The 15,916-nt window shown below is 36.7% G+C and overlaps 1 protein-coding gene across 1 annotated transcript in view; it reads left to right on the top strand.

The window, feature by feature from the left end:
- Positions 1-7,512: 7,512 nt before the first annotated feature.
- The window catches only part of TMEFF1 (transmembrane protein with EGF like and two follistatin like domains 1), a 61,287-nt gene continuing 52,883 nt past the window's right edge, over positions 7,513-15,916 (top strand). The window contains exons 1-3 of the mRNA XM_015821686.1: positions 7,513-7,531; positions 11,831-11,940; positions 13,810-13,939. Of these exons, the coding sequence (XP_015677172.1) occupies positions 7,513-7,531; positions 11,831-11,940; positions 13,810-13,939 (259 nt within the window). The remainder of the gene's footprint in view (positions 7,532-11,830; positions 11,941-13,809; positions 13,940-15,916) is intronic.

Genomic DNA, 15,916 nt, shown 5'->3' with positions numbered 1-15,916 from the left:
TAACCTCTTTTCTTATAGGCTTTTAGAACATTTTTGTAGCAAACGCTTATCCACTTTGAGGATGATTGTGTGGGATGGCGATGAGTGGAGAAAAGATTAGAAATAGATAATCTGTCTGTCAAATCTGATAGGAATTTATTATGATTTCATGCCTTCTTATAACCCCCAAATTTTCTGCTAAAATAGAACATCTGATTATGCCTCATGATTATCCTGGCCAAATCCTTGCTGAGTGGAAACTAAAATTGTGTGTAATCTGTCCAGGCACCTCCACACGTTCATCATAATATTGGGAAGGTGCATATCATGTTAGAATTCAATGCAGTTCACATTAACACTCGATATAGAAAAGGACTCATATGTCAAAAGTTCTTAGGTCGCTTATTGCTATTAAAAGAAATATTTGGTAAAAACCAGGTTAGATTAGGCATAATTATACTTCCTTTCCATATACTGATTTTATTTAGTTTATTGGGCATATTCCCAGGGCACTTGATATCTGTACTTATTAAAACTGGGAAGCATCAAGCAATGAACTTACCACTTGCAATGGATTTAGCTAGAATATGCTTCATACACGCTCCATATGTTCAGTGCCATAGTTGTACAATATTCTAATGCAGACATAAGGGAAGGTACACCCCCCCCCCAATAATGTTTCATTCTGGCACATGGCTGTGGCACTGAATTGTAGCCAAATAGTTAGTGCCCCCTATCCTGAAAGGGACTGGGCACAGGGTTTCTCTGATGCAGGGCAGGATACTCCTAGGACAGGGGTAGGCAACCTTGGCTCTTTTATGACTCATGGACTTCAACTCCCAGAATTCCTGAGCCAGTTGAAGTCCATGAGTCATAAAAGAGCCAAGGTTGCCTACCCCTGTCCTAGGAGGATCAAAGGAAGTACTTTGGTAGAGCTAATTTCTGTGGAACTTAAGAATGCTGAAGTTTCTCTAGATTGTATCTGCAATTTTTATTGTACTATCCCATGGCTTTAGTGGCTAATTCATTTTTATAAAGAAGATTAAAACGAATAAGAGCACATGAATGCCATTTCTTCCGATAAAGGGGACAAAATGGATATAATATCATATTCCAAGGTTTGCTTTAACTAGGAAGATATTATACTGGCTCTCAGCCAAAATTCTTCCCTAGAATAAAAGTCTTCATGACTTCAGAGGGAGTCATGAACGTGTATTTAAGAATACAAATTGAGACTGTAAAGTCTGACACTTATGCCTTCTATTTTCAGAGAAACATCAGACCAAATCAAGACAAATTATTCCTTCTTTTCAAGAGTAATGGTAATCAAATTGCCTTCCCAGTCTAAATTGGCAAATGAAGCAAAATTCATAAAGGCACTATTTTTATGAACCTGCCAGGAGAAACAAGACTTTTGTTGCATGAGAATAGATAATCACATCTGGGATTCCCATGCAAGCTATTGTCTGTCAGAAGCAATGAAAAGGTAATTGGTATTGTTTTCATGTGCATCAGTTGTCATGTACCCTACTCATAACTATGGTACAGAAACCTGTTGCAATGCACATCAGAGCTGCTCTCCCCCCATTTTCATATAATCCTTGGTGCTGATATTAAGTAGCATACAGGTGGAACTGTAACTGATGGGAAAATGTCAGTTTATGAGTGCTATGAAAAATATAAATTTCAGGTCACTTACCTTAGGAAAAGGATAAATGATTTTACCTTCATATAAATCTGTAAGCTGTCATTACACTTGGAATACTGTATACAGTTCCATTTGGTGCATCTCAAAAATGATATTGTAGAGGTATAATGGAGGAATCAAGATGAGTGTCTTTTTCTTCAGAAAATCTTTTTTCTGGTTGTTGGATAAAAGTTAGTTAGCAATCTGAGGATATGCTCTGGATGAATAAAACTAAACATGATGGATAAAAAAAATTCTTCTTTCTTTATAATAATAAATCCTGAAAAATTGAATGTCCTGAGTTTTCCAACCAGTCAAAAGAAGTATTTCTTTAACATGGAAATTTTTGTGGTGGCTCATTCCCTGAGAAACATTGATGTTCTCCAACTTTGGTTGGATTGAACAGTTTGAGATATGGACTTCTTGAGCAACAACAACAACAACAACAACAACAAAAATGTTTTTCCCTATGGCTTATTTCTACTGATCAAAAGAATGTATTATCATTCTTATCATCGGCATAAAACAGAACTCTTCTAATTAAAATGGAACTGTGATTATCTTTGTAACTTGATAATATAAGAGCTCAAAATTTTCTCACTGCTTCCAGTGAGTACTTTTTTCTGAGAGGCAGTGTACATTTTAATCTGATGATTTTCAATTCTGCACAAAATTGAGTCTCTGGTCTCAGTGCACATGGAATAGTGTCTCTATTATCTCTTTTGTGGCAAACAGATGTGTGCACATTAGGCCTAAGTTATATACAGATGTACTGTATAAACCAAATACACACTTGATTTACAAATGTACTCAGTTGAAGCAGGACTCAAACCTAAGAAGTACAGGCTTTTTAGGGAATATGTTTTCTTTTCTACAAAAGTATTTTGTGACCTGGAGGTTTCCTTCTTTTAAATAGTCTATCCATACCCCAACAATTCTTTCAGGGGTTGTGGTCATCATGTATACAATGCTGATTTTAGTCTTCTCCGCCATGATTAGATAATTTGACTTGGACAGTTCCATGATTTACAAACTCCAAAAAAGTCTGTTAGGAAAAAAAAACACAAAAGGGACTTTCCAGCCCAAAAGAATACCATGCTAGCTTAATATCAGGAAATGCCGAACGGGTAAGAGTTAATGAAATGGGCAGAGGGTTGGGAACAATGAGTTGTAAAGCTGAATATGTATGATAGTAATATTAATTGTCTCTAGCTCCAGTTCAAATTCTACAGTGGGAAGTTGAAAAGAAAGCTGCTAATTTCTCTGTAACATGCTAAAAAATGAATACTATCAGCAGAATTTAAGTTCAACTTTATAGGTATCCCTCGACTTACAATCACAATTGGGACAAGAATCTTGGTTGCTGAGCTAAGTGGTAATTAAGCAAAATGTTCAGGATTTTGGCTCTGTTTCTGACCCCATCAAAGGAGTTCAGCTCTTTGCAAAAGACAGCTCTTTCAGCCAGCCCCCAGAGACAGAGGGAATCCTTTCACCAGGCGGCAGCAGCACCTTACAATCTTCCCTGCCGGCTTCCCCATTGACTTTCTGGGAAAGCCGTCAGAGAAGATTGCAGATGGTGATCACATGATCATGGCGCACTTGGCAATCAGTTGTAACCGTGAACAAGTCGCCAAGCACACAGATTGCAATCACTTGACCCTGGATTTTTGCAATGGCTTTTCTGAGGCTGTCATAATTCCAGACCATCATTATATGAATGATTGTAATTTCAGGACTACCTCTGCCCCTTTGTCCAATCAGTAATTGAATAAAAATGCATTTTTCTTATGCTCTAGGGATCAGTGCACTCTTAACATTTGGATTTAAAGAATTTCCTTATTGCTTCATTGCCCTACCTTTACCATATTTAAAAGCATATTGGCACTCTTATTGTAATTATAAATTGAAGTTAATTGGATGGGGTTTCCATCTACTCATTGTTTCTAACTGCAATTTGAACCTGACTTACAATCCTTGCTACATGTAGAAACCTGGATAATTTTGGTCATAGTTAAAGAGGACGTGGAGAGTTTATTCTGCGCAGATGGGGTCCCACAGTGTTTAAAATTGTGCTAATGCTGCATTTAATTGAGCTTCCAATGGCTTCTATGCAGTAAATATAATAATTAGGTTTTTAGCTAGCATGTATGTTAACATTTCTAGATCTTCTTTGTATGCTCTGCCTCCCAATACAAGTAAGTTAATATGTGACACGATTCCAGCAAGTGTGGGTTGTTCTTTTTTAATCACACAAAGAGGATTGTTTTCATGTAGAGTATATGAATCAGACTTTTAGAGGGCTTAGTAATCTTGAAAGCTTTGCACTAGAGATCCAACATCAGTTTTGCATATTATATGCAATATTTTCACTACACAAAGAATATTGTTATTGCGATATAAAATTTTGTCATGGTTTCCACATAGCAGCATTACTATTTTTAATATATCATTTTCTAAAGATGGGATGGCTGGATGGATGGACGGCTGATGGATGCATAGATAGAAAAATACTTATGCACTACATGCTCTCTCCTTGCTTGTTCTACTTTTCCGTTAACTGGAACATTTCTGAGAACATATTTTGTAGAATTTTGTTAAAGCATGTTTGAACTTTTCATGCCTTTGTTATGTCCATAAGGCCAGTAGTGATCAAGCTTCTTCTTTGCTGTGGAATTTTTTTTTCATGTGTGAATAAGATGCTGAATTATTCCTCTGACATCTTGTTAATATCTAGCTTTTTAGTTTAAAAATGGACAGAAACCATCTGTTTGTGAATACAAACTTGAGATAGTTTCTCTGTGGATATTGCAATGAAGAAAATTAATGCAAGCCATAATAGGGGGAGAAAATGTGTAATCAACGAAAAGCAAGCTCATCTGAGATGTATTGGCATGTAACATTTTTAAAATCTAAAAAGAGATCATTAGAAAACAATTGAAATGTTAGAATCATGATGAAAACACACATACAGTATATTTCATATAAAGTGTTAAAATAAAAAAATAAAGACAAAAAATTTGCTTTATACAATACACGAGTAGCGCCACCCCCATAGGGACCGCTTAAGTCTGGGCTCTCCCAACCTCCCCTCCAAGTGGCCACCAGCCCAAAGAGGTCTCTCACGTTTCAGCCACGATCGGCAGCCACGCACATGGGGTGGTGATGGTTGCTTTCTCTCTGCGGTGACTCACGTGGGATGATGGTGATTGATCTCAGGCAATAAGAATTTACAGGGAAGATGGTAGTCAATCTCTAATGACAACAACTTGCCCAGAACTATGTTAAATAGCCTCTGGTGACGGCAACTTGCCTAGAACAATGGTGGTCAGTCTCTGGTGGCAACAACTTGCCCAGGACGATGTTAATCCGTCTTTGGTGACAACAACTTGCCTAGAACGATGGCAACCAATCTCTGGTGCTGGCAGAGGCCTCCCTTGTCCGCTCTCCTCGCCCCTCTCTGACCTCACTCCATGTAATCCCTTTTTATCTCCCCCAGCTGATCCTATAAAGAAAAAAAATCCTTACCTCCCACTAAAAGACATATGTCAAACTCTTCCCTAACTCTCTCTCTGCCTAACTTACTCCTACGAGGGAAGGGAATTAAAATTCCCCAAACTGGAGCTGCCTCTATTTGGGATTTGCAGAAACTGGAAATTATAGCCAATGGTCAAGCAATATTACAAAGCAAGCTGTTTGTCATGGCTAACAAAGTGGATTAAATCCCTAACAGTAGAAAGTCAATATTGGAATGAACCAGCCCAACTAATGGGCTTCATAGATATTTATGGTACATGGATATAAAAGAGGATAAAAGCTTATAAAAAAGATTATACAGAATGCAGACTGCTTATTAGGACATATATAAAATTTTCTTTTCACCCCTTTGAGTGTGTTTTCTGAAATCTCGGGTCTCTACCTGAGACCTGGGAATTTGAAGGTTCTGCGTGGTACAATCCTTGACTTATGATCACAATTCAGCCCAAAATTTCTATTGCTAAGTGAGACAGATGTTGAGATGTTAAGTAAAATTTGCCCCATTTTATGACCTTTCTTGCTACGCTTGTTAAGCGAATTACTGCAGTTATTAAATTAGTAACATGGTTGTTAAGTGAATCTGGCTTTCCCATCAACTTTGCTTGTCAGAAGGTCACAAAAGGTGATCATATGATCCTAGGACGCTGCACTTGTCATAAATATGAACCAGCTGCCAAGCTTTCAAATTTTCATCACGTGACCTTGGGGACGCCGCAATAGTCATAAATGTGAAAAATGGTCATAAGTCACTTTTTTCAGTGACGTTGTAATCTCAAACGGTCATTAAAAGAACTGTTGTAAGTCAAGGACCACCCATCTTACATGTTCCTAGCACTGCACTCTGCTGGAGAAAATGCTCTGATGTTGTTCCTGGGATCTGTCTGAGCCGCTCTTCCCAGCTTAGGAATCGTGGCCCCAAGTGCTCCTACTACTACCACAGGGACCATTTTGGCCTCTGTTTTCCACATCCTCTCCAGTTTCCCCTTCAGGCCCTGGATACTTGTTGTCATTTGGTGCCACTATATCTATCGCACCAGTTGACTTCTGGTTCTTCTTTACACCAGAGCTCTCTATCCATAAAAATGCAGTGCTAAGAAGAGGTAAAATATTTTAAATGTATTTTATAGATTTGTTCCACAGTTCTTCCAATTGTATTATTGAGATGGTTTCTTTGATGTATTCAGTTTATTATACATGTATTTCTTTGTTCTGTCTCTGGGTCATATCTTCTTCAGATGTTTTAGCAGGGGAATGTAGTTGTTTTATACCCTTGACCGAAGATTAGTATACTCCTATCTGCTGGATAATGTAGTGCATAGGTGTCAAACTCGCCATGTCACATGACGTGTCGTGATGTATCGCAACATTTTTTGCATTGCTTGAGCTTGGGTGGGCATGGTCTCTGTATGATGCAACCGGCCCGTGGGCTGGCAGTTTGACACTCCTGATGTAGTGGATAGATATAAAATTCATTTCCAGCTATGGTTTGAAAGAGAACTGCTATACAATGTTGTACAGATAGTATTTAGCCTCATGAATAATTGTCAAAATAGACAAATCATACAGCAATAAAAGCTGAAAATGCCACAATTTGGGTGCTTGGCAACTGGCTTGCATTTACGACAGTCACAGTGCTTTGTGGTCACAATTTGTGACCTTCCCAGCTAGTTTCAGACAAGCAAAGTCAATTGGGAAAGCTGGTATCAAGTGCAGGAGACCAGAAGTCCAGGCAATATAAATGAATATAAAGGTTGATTGTATGTTAATGTTCTCTATAAGAATCTGAACTACTAATGATCAAAGCAAATTGGTGGCAGTAAGAGTCAATGGAATTGACCAGGTGGGCTGGATTTAGACCTCTTGTAGACACGAGGCTGATGACACATTTGATCCCTTCTTCAGTCTCAGCCTGATCATCTCCTATATCTGGATTTGCTTACTGGCTGTGTGACTCACTTAATGACTACATGATTTGTTTAATGACTGCAGTAAAATTGGTTGTAAAATTGGGTCTGGTCATGGGATGACTTGCTTTATGACCGCACCAACTTATGACAGAAATTCTGGTCCCAATTATGGTTGTATGTGAAGGACTACCTATATACACTGTATCATTGTTAACGTTTTTTAAAAACAAACAAACACTGGTCATCATATGTTTGAATTCTACTTTTCCTAAATTTCAAAGATCGGGTGCTTCAGACTGGATAAGATGTGAAGTCGTAAGATTTTGGTTAAAGAATTCTCAATGAAGCAAGATAAGTTGAAGATATATATGCACCTACAGTATTAACAGGCCATTGGTGAGTTGCATGGATAATGCTGCTGAAGGTAAAAAGAAAGCAGCCGTGACAATATGAAAAATCCAGGTATTCCATTTTTAACATTTAAACGACAGAACATTTGATGCCCAATTAAAATGGCAACTCAAGTGACAGTTCTAAGAAGGGATAAGATAATGGCAATTAATCCTAGCTGAGCCAAAGTGGTTTGCATTTTGTGAGGGAAGCCTCCCCTCTTTCTCTCTTGCTGATACCAGATGGACAATTATGTGATATTGCACTTTCATAATTTGTGCCACTGCTGTTAAGTGAACTGACAGGGGAGCAGACAGTCCCAACCAGGTGGATGGAATGTGCCATGCTGGCTTTTCTTTTCTTTGTTGCTCTCAAAAAAAGGGCTTTTTTTTTGTGGTACTGCACCAAACTGCAGTATCCAGTAGCTTGGAAGAGTTGCTGTAACAGTTTGACTAGCTTGATGGAGATCAGTTTTGTTTCCCCACACGTTCAAATAGAGGTTAAGTAACCATAGTCCTACAAGGCACAGCCTAGGGCAGGGGTAGGCAACCTTGGCTCTTTTATGACTCGTGGACTTCAACTTCCAGAATTCCTGAGCCAGCCATGCTGGCTCAGGAATTCTGGGAGTTGAAGTCCACGAGTCATAAAAGAGCCAAGGTTGCCTACCCCTGGCCTAGGGTATGTTTCTGCCTAAGAGCAATTTAGCCATATAACTACTGAGCCACAGCACTTTGTGAAGTTTTTGACAAGCCTGCTTTATATTATTTCAAAATGTTTGTGGAACTGGGTTTTTTTTTGGAGATTAGTTAGTTAAATTTTTCCTTTGGGGGAGGTTCATCCAAAGAATTCCGGGGTTGTAGTTTATGAGAGATCATTTTCAGCTGAGAGAATGATAATTCCAAGTTTGGAGGGGAATGAGAAAAATCTGAATTAGGTGGGGAACTGGCAACTTGTGAGTCAAATACAACAAGCAGAGTTCAGCTTGCTGTCAGGGCTCAGCTCAGCTTGCTGTCAGGGCTCAGGAGTAAATCATAGATCTTTTGACAGATAACAGCTTAGCTCAGTTCCACTGTTGAAAATTCTCAGATACAGCTTGTCTGGGTTGCAGTCTTTCAGATGCTGATAGTGCAAAGATATAAAACACTCTTTTTCCCCTGAAGGTTTTAAAGTTAAAGGTTCCTCCTCCTCCTCTTCTGAATTAATGGATACTTCACACCTCATTTGGTGGTCCTGAAGCCAAGCAGTTACATATTTACATCAGGGCTATGTCTGTCCTGGAAACTGCTGGCTCCTCTCTTTCCCATCTAAACCCTATACCTATTGACTCCTCCTTTCCCAGGTCCTACTCATGTGCTTAAGCCTGGGCACACAACTCTAGTCTGATCCAGTTTTAGCAATGTTTTCTTCTTGTGGAGGATGGGGAATTGAGCTTGAATAAATTATATTTTATAATCATTTATTTTTATACAAATAAAATACCGTATAGACCAGGAGTGTCAAACTGCCGGCCCGGGGGCTGGATGCGTCATGGCGAAACCGCCCCCCCCATTGCTGGCAATGGAAAAAAAGTCACGATACGTCGTGACACATCACGTGACATCATCATCATCCTTCCACAGTGAAGTATATAGTGAGTTTGATAGAAGAACAATTTAAGCCTTGACACTTTTAGTATGTCAAAGCTGTTACCTTGCATTTCAAAGGCTATGTTTATAACATTTTATAAACCATGAAGGATGCCTGATTTTTCTTTTTTCCTTATCAGAGGTTTAAAGCAGTTCTCTCCATTGGGGACTCCTTTTAATGTACTGTAAATGAATGCTAACATTATATAGACCTATGTGACATTGGGGTGCTTTTTTCTTGGCTTGTTTGGATGAGATCAGTGACTCATTGTAGCCTGGCAGCTTTTGAAATATGAACCATCATTTTTGTTTATTTCCAGTTGTTGGCTCTTATTGGATGAGTTTTCCACCACATTTCTCTTTCCACATTTTCAAATGTGGTCCCTGAATATGCAAAGGAGCATATTCATAGATGCTTGGGCTCCCATTAGCATGCAGTTATTCAGGTCTGACTTTAAGAGCAGCAATAAGTATGCAAGTTTATCCTTGTTGGTTGAGATGAGCTATACATTAATGGAGGATTGAGAGGAGCAGATGATTGGAACAGATGAAAATAGGAGGTGAAAGGAAACAAAGTGTGATAGATAATGGGTTTAACTAGATACCCCTTTAGAAGGAAAATCAGAGGACAAGCAGGAAAGGAAAGATTAGAAGCCTAGATAGAAAAGACAGGAGGTGAACATCAGGATGTTTAACTGGATGAAAGAGTATATGAGAAACAAAGATGAGATTGTGAGAAGCTGATGAATGTGAATAGAAAATGTATCAGTCTACAAGAATGGCAAGATGCATGTAGATCAAAAAATTATCTATCTGGATACCATCATACTGTTCCTAATCCAAACAATACACAGAGTCAATTTGGTTTTCCACTGAGGCTAGACACTAGGTGGGCTATTGTGATCTTCCTGAATTTTGACAGTCTCCTAGTATCTTTTTGATAATCCCACTTTGGCTACAAAACCTCACTGATCGTAATCTCTAGGTAAATTGAGGCTTATTTCAAATTAGTTTAGAAGACTTTGGAATTAGCCTATGCCAAAGCCAATTGACTAGAAGTATAGCAATTCCAGCTGTCTCCAACAGTAATGCTTCATAACAAATATCTGGATTGCTGCTGCTTGGTTCTTTAGGTCTTCCTTTAGAAGTAGGAAGACCCAGAGGACCACAGGGAACACCATCAGACTCTTGCAATTATACTTCAAGATCAAGTGGAAGGAAGATACTGTTCTGAGCATTGTGATGAAGTGGGTGGCATACAGATGGTGAAAAATACAGATAAGTCCAGTGTACATTTTCAGTTACATTCATTGTGACAGTTGAAGTGACTTAAAATATAATCCTATGAGCTACTAATTTTAAGGGTACCAAATGAATGCATATATAAGTATTTGCAAATAAAAACCTTTGTAAAGATCACAGCTTTGAACTGTCTGCCTTCAAGGAACATTTTCAGTATGCATTGCAGAATGTTTTAAAATGCACACAAGTGATTTAGATATTGCTGAGGTAGTAAACTCATTCAGATAGGTAAGAGATGATTTGCATGATAGAAAATGGTCTTTCATATCACATTTTTTTTAAAAAAAACACCACAGAAAAATAGATACTAGTGAGCATGGGTCTTGACTAACATTTGACCAACATTTTCTCACACCTAAGACATTGTCTTGTATGGAATAGCATTCATTCATATGCCTCCAGCTTAGGATGAAATACATTTCAGTTCCCAGAGGATATCCGCCAAGTATGTTATCAGTGGAACATCATATTGCAATTGAATTGAGGATGGGTAGGAGCTAGGCAGTAATAAATAGCTTTCTCTGAGTCTCATCCATTGGTACTGATCTTTCTCTGAGGAATCCCAGAGTTTTGTGGTTCATGGCTTAACAGGGAAAAGAAAGTATGTTGGCAATTGCTTTAATATTGTACTATACATACATTGGGCATAAATCACAGATCTTAACAAGTTATGTCAAGTTGAAGTAAGCTGCTGCAAAATACATCTCTGGTTCTCATTTACTGCAATAGTTAGCAGCTTGTTGACATTCACTTTAGGTTTCCTCCCAACTCCTTGAAATGGAAAAACCTTAATCTTGCTTGTAGACTCAGGGAAGTATGTGGTAGTATTTTCCTTCTGACAGCCTTGCTGTTTGAACAACCATCTAGTTCATCTTGTTACTTCACACTTGTGGTGTTCCAAGAACGGCACCAGCTGAGACATCTTGCTGAGAACTGGCAGTCTGGGAAGGGCCAGAGTACATATGATCAGAAATTATTTTCTAAAGGGCAACTAACAAGGCAGCTATGATTCTGAGCATCATAGATAGAGGAAAGAGATAGTTAATATCTTTCCTAGCATCTTTGCTCTGTTTTTTTCCCTGCCCAGAATTAAATCCTCTCTAAACTGCCAACTCCTATCCAAGGTTTACCTCTGGTACGCTTGAATAAAAGCAAGTTATGATCTATTGATTATGAATAGCAAAATTGAAAGCGGGGAGATAATTTAGCACTATTATTACTCAATAGGCTCTATTGATCAAAGTTGCAACTTCCTGGTTGCTTTTTATTAAAGTTTTTAAAAAATCTTTCAGTGCTTCATTATACATATTTCTATTAGATGCATTTCTCCTTAATCAGTACAGCAAAATTAGTTAATATTTCTGAAAACACACAATATACCAGATGTTTAATCTTCTATTTTTCAGAATTAAATGTTAAAGAATTGGATGAGAAAGTATGTGACGAATCATCATGTAAATATGGGGGTGTTTGCAAAGAAGAGGGAGAGAGTTGGAAATGCATATGCCAATTACAGGTAAGGATTTTTCATATTCATGAACGGAAATAAACTGAACTGTTGAGATAATTATAAATATGTCTGAGAATTTGATTCTTGGAAATACGTAATGTGGTGTAGCATATTCTTTAGAACTGAATTAGACAAAGAGACAAGGAGGAAGACTTTAAGCATTCTGATCAAAAGTTTTTGGAGTTGTTTTGTTTGCAACTGAATTTGCTAGGCCTTTTTTCTTTTTCTTTATTTTTATGATTAAATGTGAAGTTATCTTTTAATATGGAATATATACATTTATTGTCCTAATTAATTTTGCACAATAAAAATTAGTAGAAATAGTATGTTTTTAGAAGACTGAAAAGTAAATTCTCCCCCAGTTGTGATTGTTAAGCAATCACATGGGTCCTTAAGCAGAACATGGCTCATAAGTCGTTCAGCACCTTTGTAATTTCAAATGGTTGCCGAACAGTCATTAAGTGAGAACTATATGTAATTGCAATATGTTGTGGGAATGTTGTTGCATAATTTTATAGACATGCATGCCTTGTAATTTGACTCTTAGATCAGCTTTAAATACTGAATTCCATTTTTGTTTGTACAGTAGATTGATCCTTTACCTTGTCTCTTTCTCAGATTAGTACATATAAATTGATTTATTTACATATCATCCTTTACGTTGCAGATTGCTCTAGACCCTAACTCTTTAAAATGTGTCAAATATGCCAAGGACATAAGGTGTGTTAACATATCACAGGCAATCCTATGGTAGCATCTTTGCAAAACTGCCTTTTTTATTTTCAAAATTCACCAGACATCTGCTGAAGAGTAATTTTTAGAAACCATTCTTTTCACTGAAGTTCTATACTATATCACACAGGCAAAAAGCACAAATTCATAATGGTAGGGTATTTGTGCATTTGTGTATACATACCTTTTAGTGAAGAAACCTGTGACATAATTTATTAACTGACAAATAAACCATTTAGGAATACTTTCTATGTGTGCTTGTGGGTTGTATTTGTGTTTTATTTTAAACTGTTTTTAAAAACTATTCTAACAAATCCCATGGATTGTTTGTAGTCTAATTTCCAGATCCTGTGTTTGATAAGAATGCTGTTTTTCCACCAAGTGATTCTATAAATTGAGAGAAAACTTTTCCATTCCCACATTAGAACAGAAGCCGCTGAAAACTCAGAAATAGGCTGAAGGTTTCCTGCTGAAAAGCACGGATGTCTTTTAAAATTAGCTCTTGCTTGAGAGAAGCTGCTTGCCTGGTGAATTTAACTCTTTTGGTAATGCTTATGCAGAGCTTCTATCTTCTGTGCTATTCAGTTATGACTTACTTTGGCCTCAGTTTATTTTCTTTCTTATACATCTCTTCTTAGTGCAAATATCCCTCCCTTTTTTTAAAAAAAAAGTGGATCAATTTTATTATTTTTGGCTGTTTCTGTTGGAAGGATGGAAGGGAATGAAATTACGTGCTTTTGTAAACTTACTTGTAAATAATTTGAGTGGATGAGGAAGAATGCTTGGTATATGCCAACCAAGTAATTTTGTAAATGTGATATCTTATTTTATAGGCTAATAATTTTTATTAATATTAATTTTAATTACCTCTCTCCTTTACAATCCCTGACCTGGTCTTACCTCATCTTTTGGAAGGTCTTAAATTCAGTGTTGTCTTCTTTTCAAATAAACATTTTAAGTCTTGTGAACTTCTGCTGCAGAATTATTTTAGGTTGTGTATATGCATGGATTTGCATAAATTCCTTCCTTCCTTCCTTCCTTCCTTCCTTCCTTCCTTCCTTCCTTCCTTCCTTCCTTCCTTCCTTCCTTCCTTCCTTCCTTCCTTCCTTCCTTCCTTTTCCCTTTCTCTCTCTCTCTCTCCAGTGTCATACAAATTATATTCCTGTTTGTGGTTCAAATGGAGACACCTATCAAAATGAATGCTTTCTCCGAAGAGCTGCTTGCAAGCATCAAAAAGATATAACAGTGGTTGCCAGAGGTTCATGTTACTCAGGTGAGTTTGGGTCATGATGTCATAATGCACATTTGCCTGCCTTATGCCTCTCTCCTTCAGTTGCCTATGTCATGATGTCATAATGTCATGATGTCATAATGCACAATTGCCTGCCTTATGCCTCTCTCCTTCAGTTGCCTATGTCAGTACAATATCTGAAAGTTTTGGATTTAGCTACTGTTCCAGCGGTTGAGATAATAAACCTGCTTTAGTGTGGCTGAAATGAGTTTGGAAGAAAACACGCAGTGGGTTTTTCTTCTTAATTTTTAAGGGCTCATCAGTTAAAATTTTAGAGACTTAAAGATTTTGCAATTTAGATATCCAGAATATGTACTCTTCAATAGATATGACTTTTTACTCTGCAATGCTTTGGAATTTCAAAGAGCAGCAGGGATTTGAGCGCTATAAAACAGAAAAGTGGCAAAGCTGCCATTAATAACTTATAGCTATTTAACATTTGATACATTGTTAAAATTGCTAAAGAATTATAATTTAAGTTATGGATAAGAGGAAACTGAACCAAACATTTACGTTTTATGCAGAAGAGGTTCTTGGAATAATTAACAGATATGCATTAAATTTAATGCAAAGTACAGCTCATTTTATTCTTATTTTTGGTCTTGTTTGCTCTCTCAATATTTTATTTATTACAGTGATACTTTTTATATGTGTGCTATCTGTAATGGTTGTGCAATTTATGATTTTTGGAGGAACATAAATGTTCAGGATTTTAGATATTTATTGTATATGAAAGCAGTGGATTTTGACGATATGGTAAGCAATACTTTCAGTACTATACTGTATTTATAGTCATGCAAAATATATATATTAACAATAATTATGAAATTATTTATGGAGAAAAAAGAAGAGAGAAAGAGAGAGAGTTAAATGTGCTCCATTTATTGACCTGACTGGAGATTAATCTAGAGGAATTTGTATGTATAGAATATTAGTCAAAGCCATTTTCAATTATTTTAATTATTGTATTTAAATTTGCTGGTCAATTATTATTGCACAAATGATGACATTTCATTAAAATATGTATTATTTGTGTAAATATTTAGCATTTTTAAATCCTTTTAAATTATTATAGGCTGTAGTGTTAGATATATTCAGTATTTAAATTATGCATGATTGCAAGATGATTTTAGCGTATTCTTTTTACTATTTGTTTGTAACTTTGTTGGCCTGAAGAGAGAAGTGCTGATTAAAGTTTAAACTTGGCTTTATTTGTATTATTTGTTGAACTATCACCACAATCAATCTTTGATTACGAAATAAAATATTTTCCCTATCTGTTTTTCATACCACTTTCATCTCGTGAATTAGATTACAGTTAATCTATTATTAATTTTGAGCGCCTTTTGAGATGAGAATAAATCAATATGCTTTCAAATATACTTACCATGATCTCAATAAAATAAACATTATAAAGAGTCTCTTATGTTAGAGAATATAATGAAAAAATATTGCTGTCCCTATCCCCAAGTGAATTAGGGCAGGATAAATAAAATTATTTGGTTGGGGCAGAAAGAAGGCTGAAATCTGGTGAGTTATAATTGAAGCAGAGAGGAAATGGTGCCTGCCAGCCTTTCTATTCCCAAAACTAGTTTAAATACTATTTCAATTCTTGAATCGGAAATACACTAACTGGCTGGCATCCATATAATAATGGTATGAACCAAGTAGGCACACAGTCTCTGATATCCTCCCATGGGTATCATTAATGTATGCTATTTGAATATAAGTCTTGATTTTTCTTTTCTTTTTTTTTTGTGGCAAAGTTGAGTGCTGTTTGTTAAGCTGTTTTGTTTGGTTCATTTGCAATTTGGATGATAAAATAGAATGGATTAAATTCAAATAATATAATTGCCTAAAGGGAGAGTAAAATCATGCTCACAGTTCATTTTAGCTCTCTGTTGACTATGTAGAAGTTTCAGCCAGATTTTGTTTAGCCTGGTGCCATCTAATGGGTTG

The sequence above is a fragment of the Protobothrops mucrosquamatus genome, unplaced genomic scaffold (assembly GCF_001527695.2).
Source record: "Protobothrops mucrosquamatus isolate PMUCROS unplaced genomic scaffold, P.Mucros_1.0 scaffold1380, whole genome shotgun sequence".
Taxonomy (NCBI): Eukaryota; Metazoa; Chordata; class Lepidosauria; order Squamata; family Viperidae; genus Protobothrops; species Protobothrops mucrosquamatus.
This window is presented reverse-complemented; position numbering and strand designations above follow the sequence as displayed.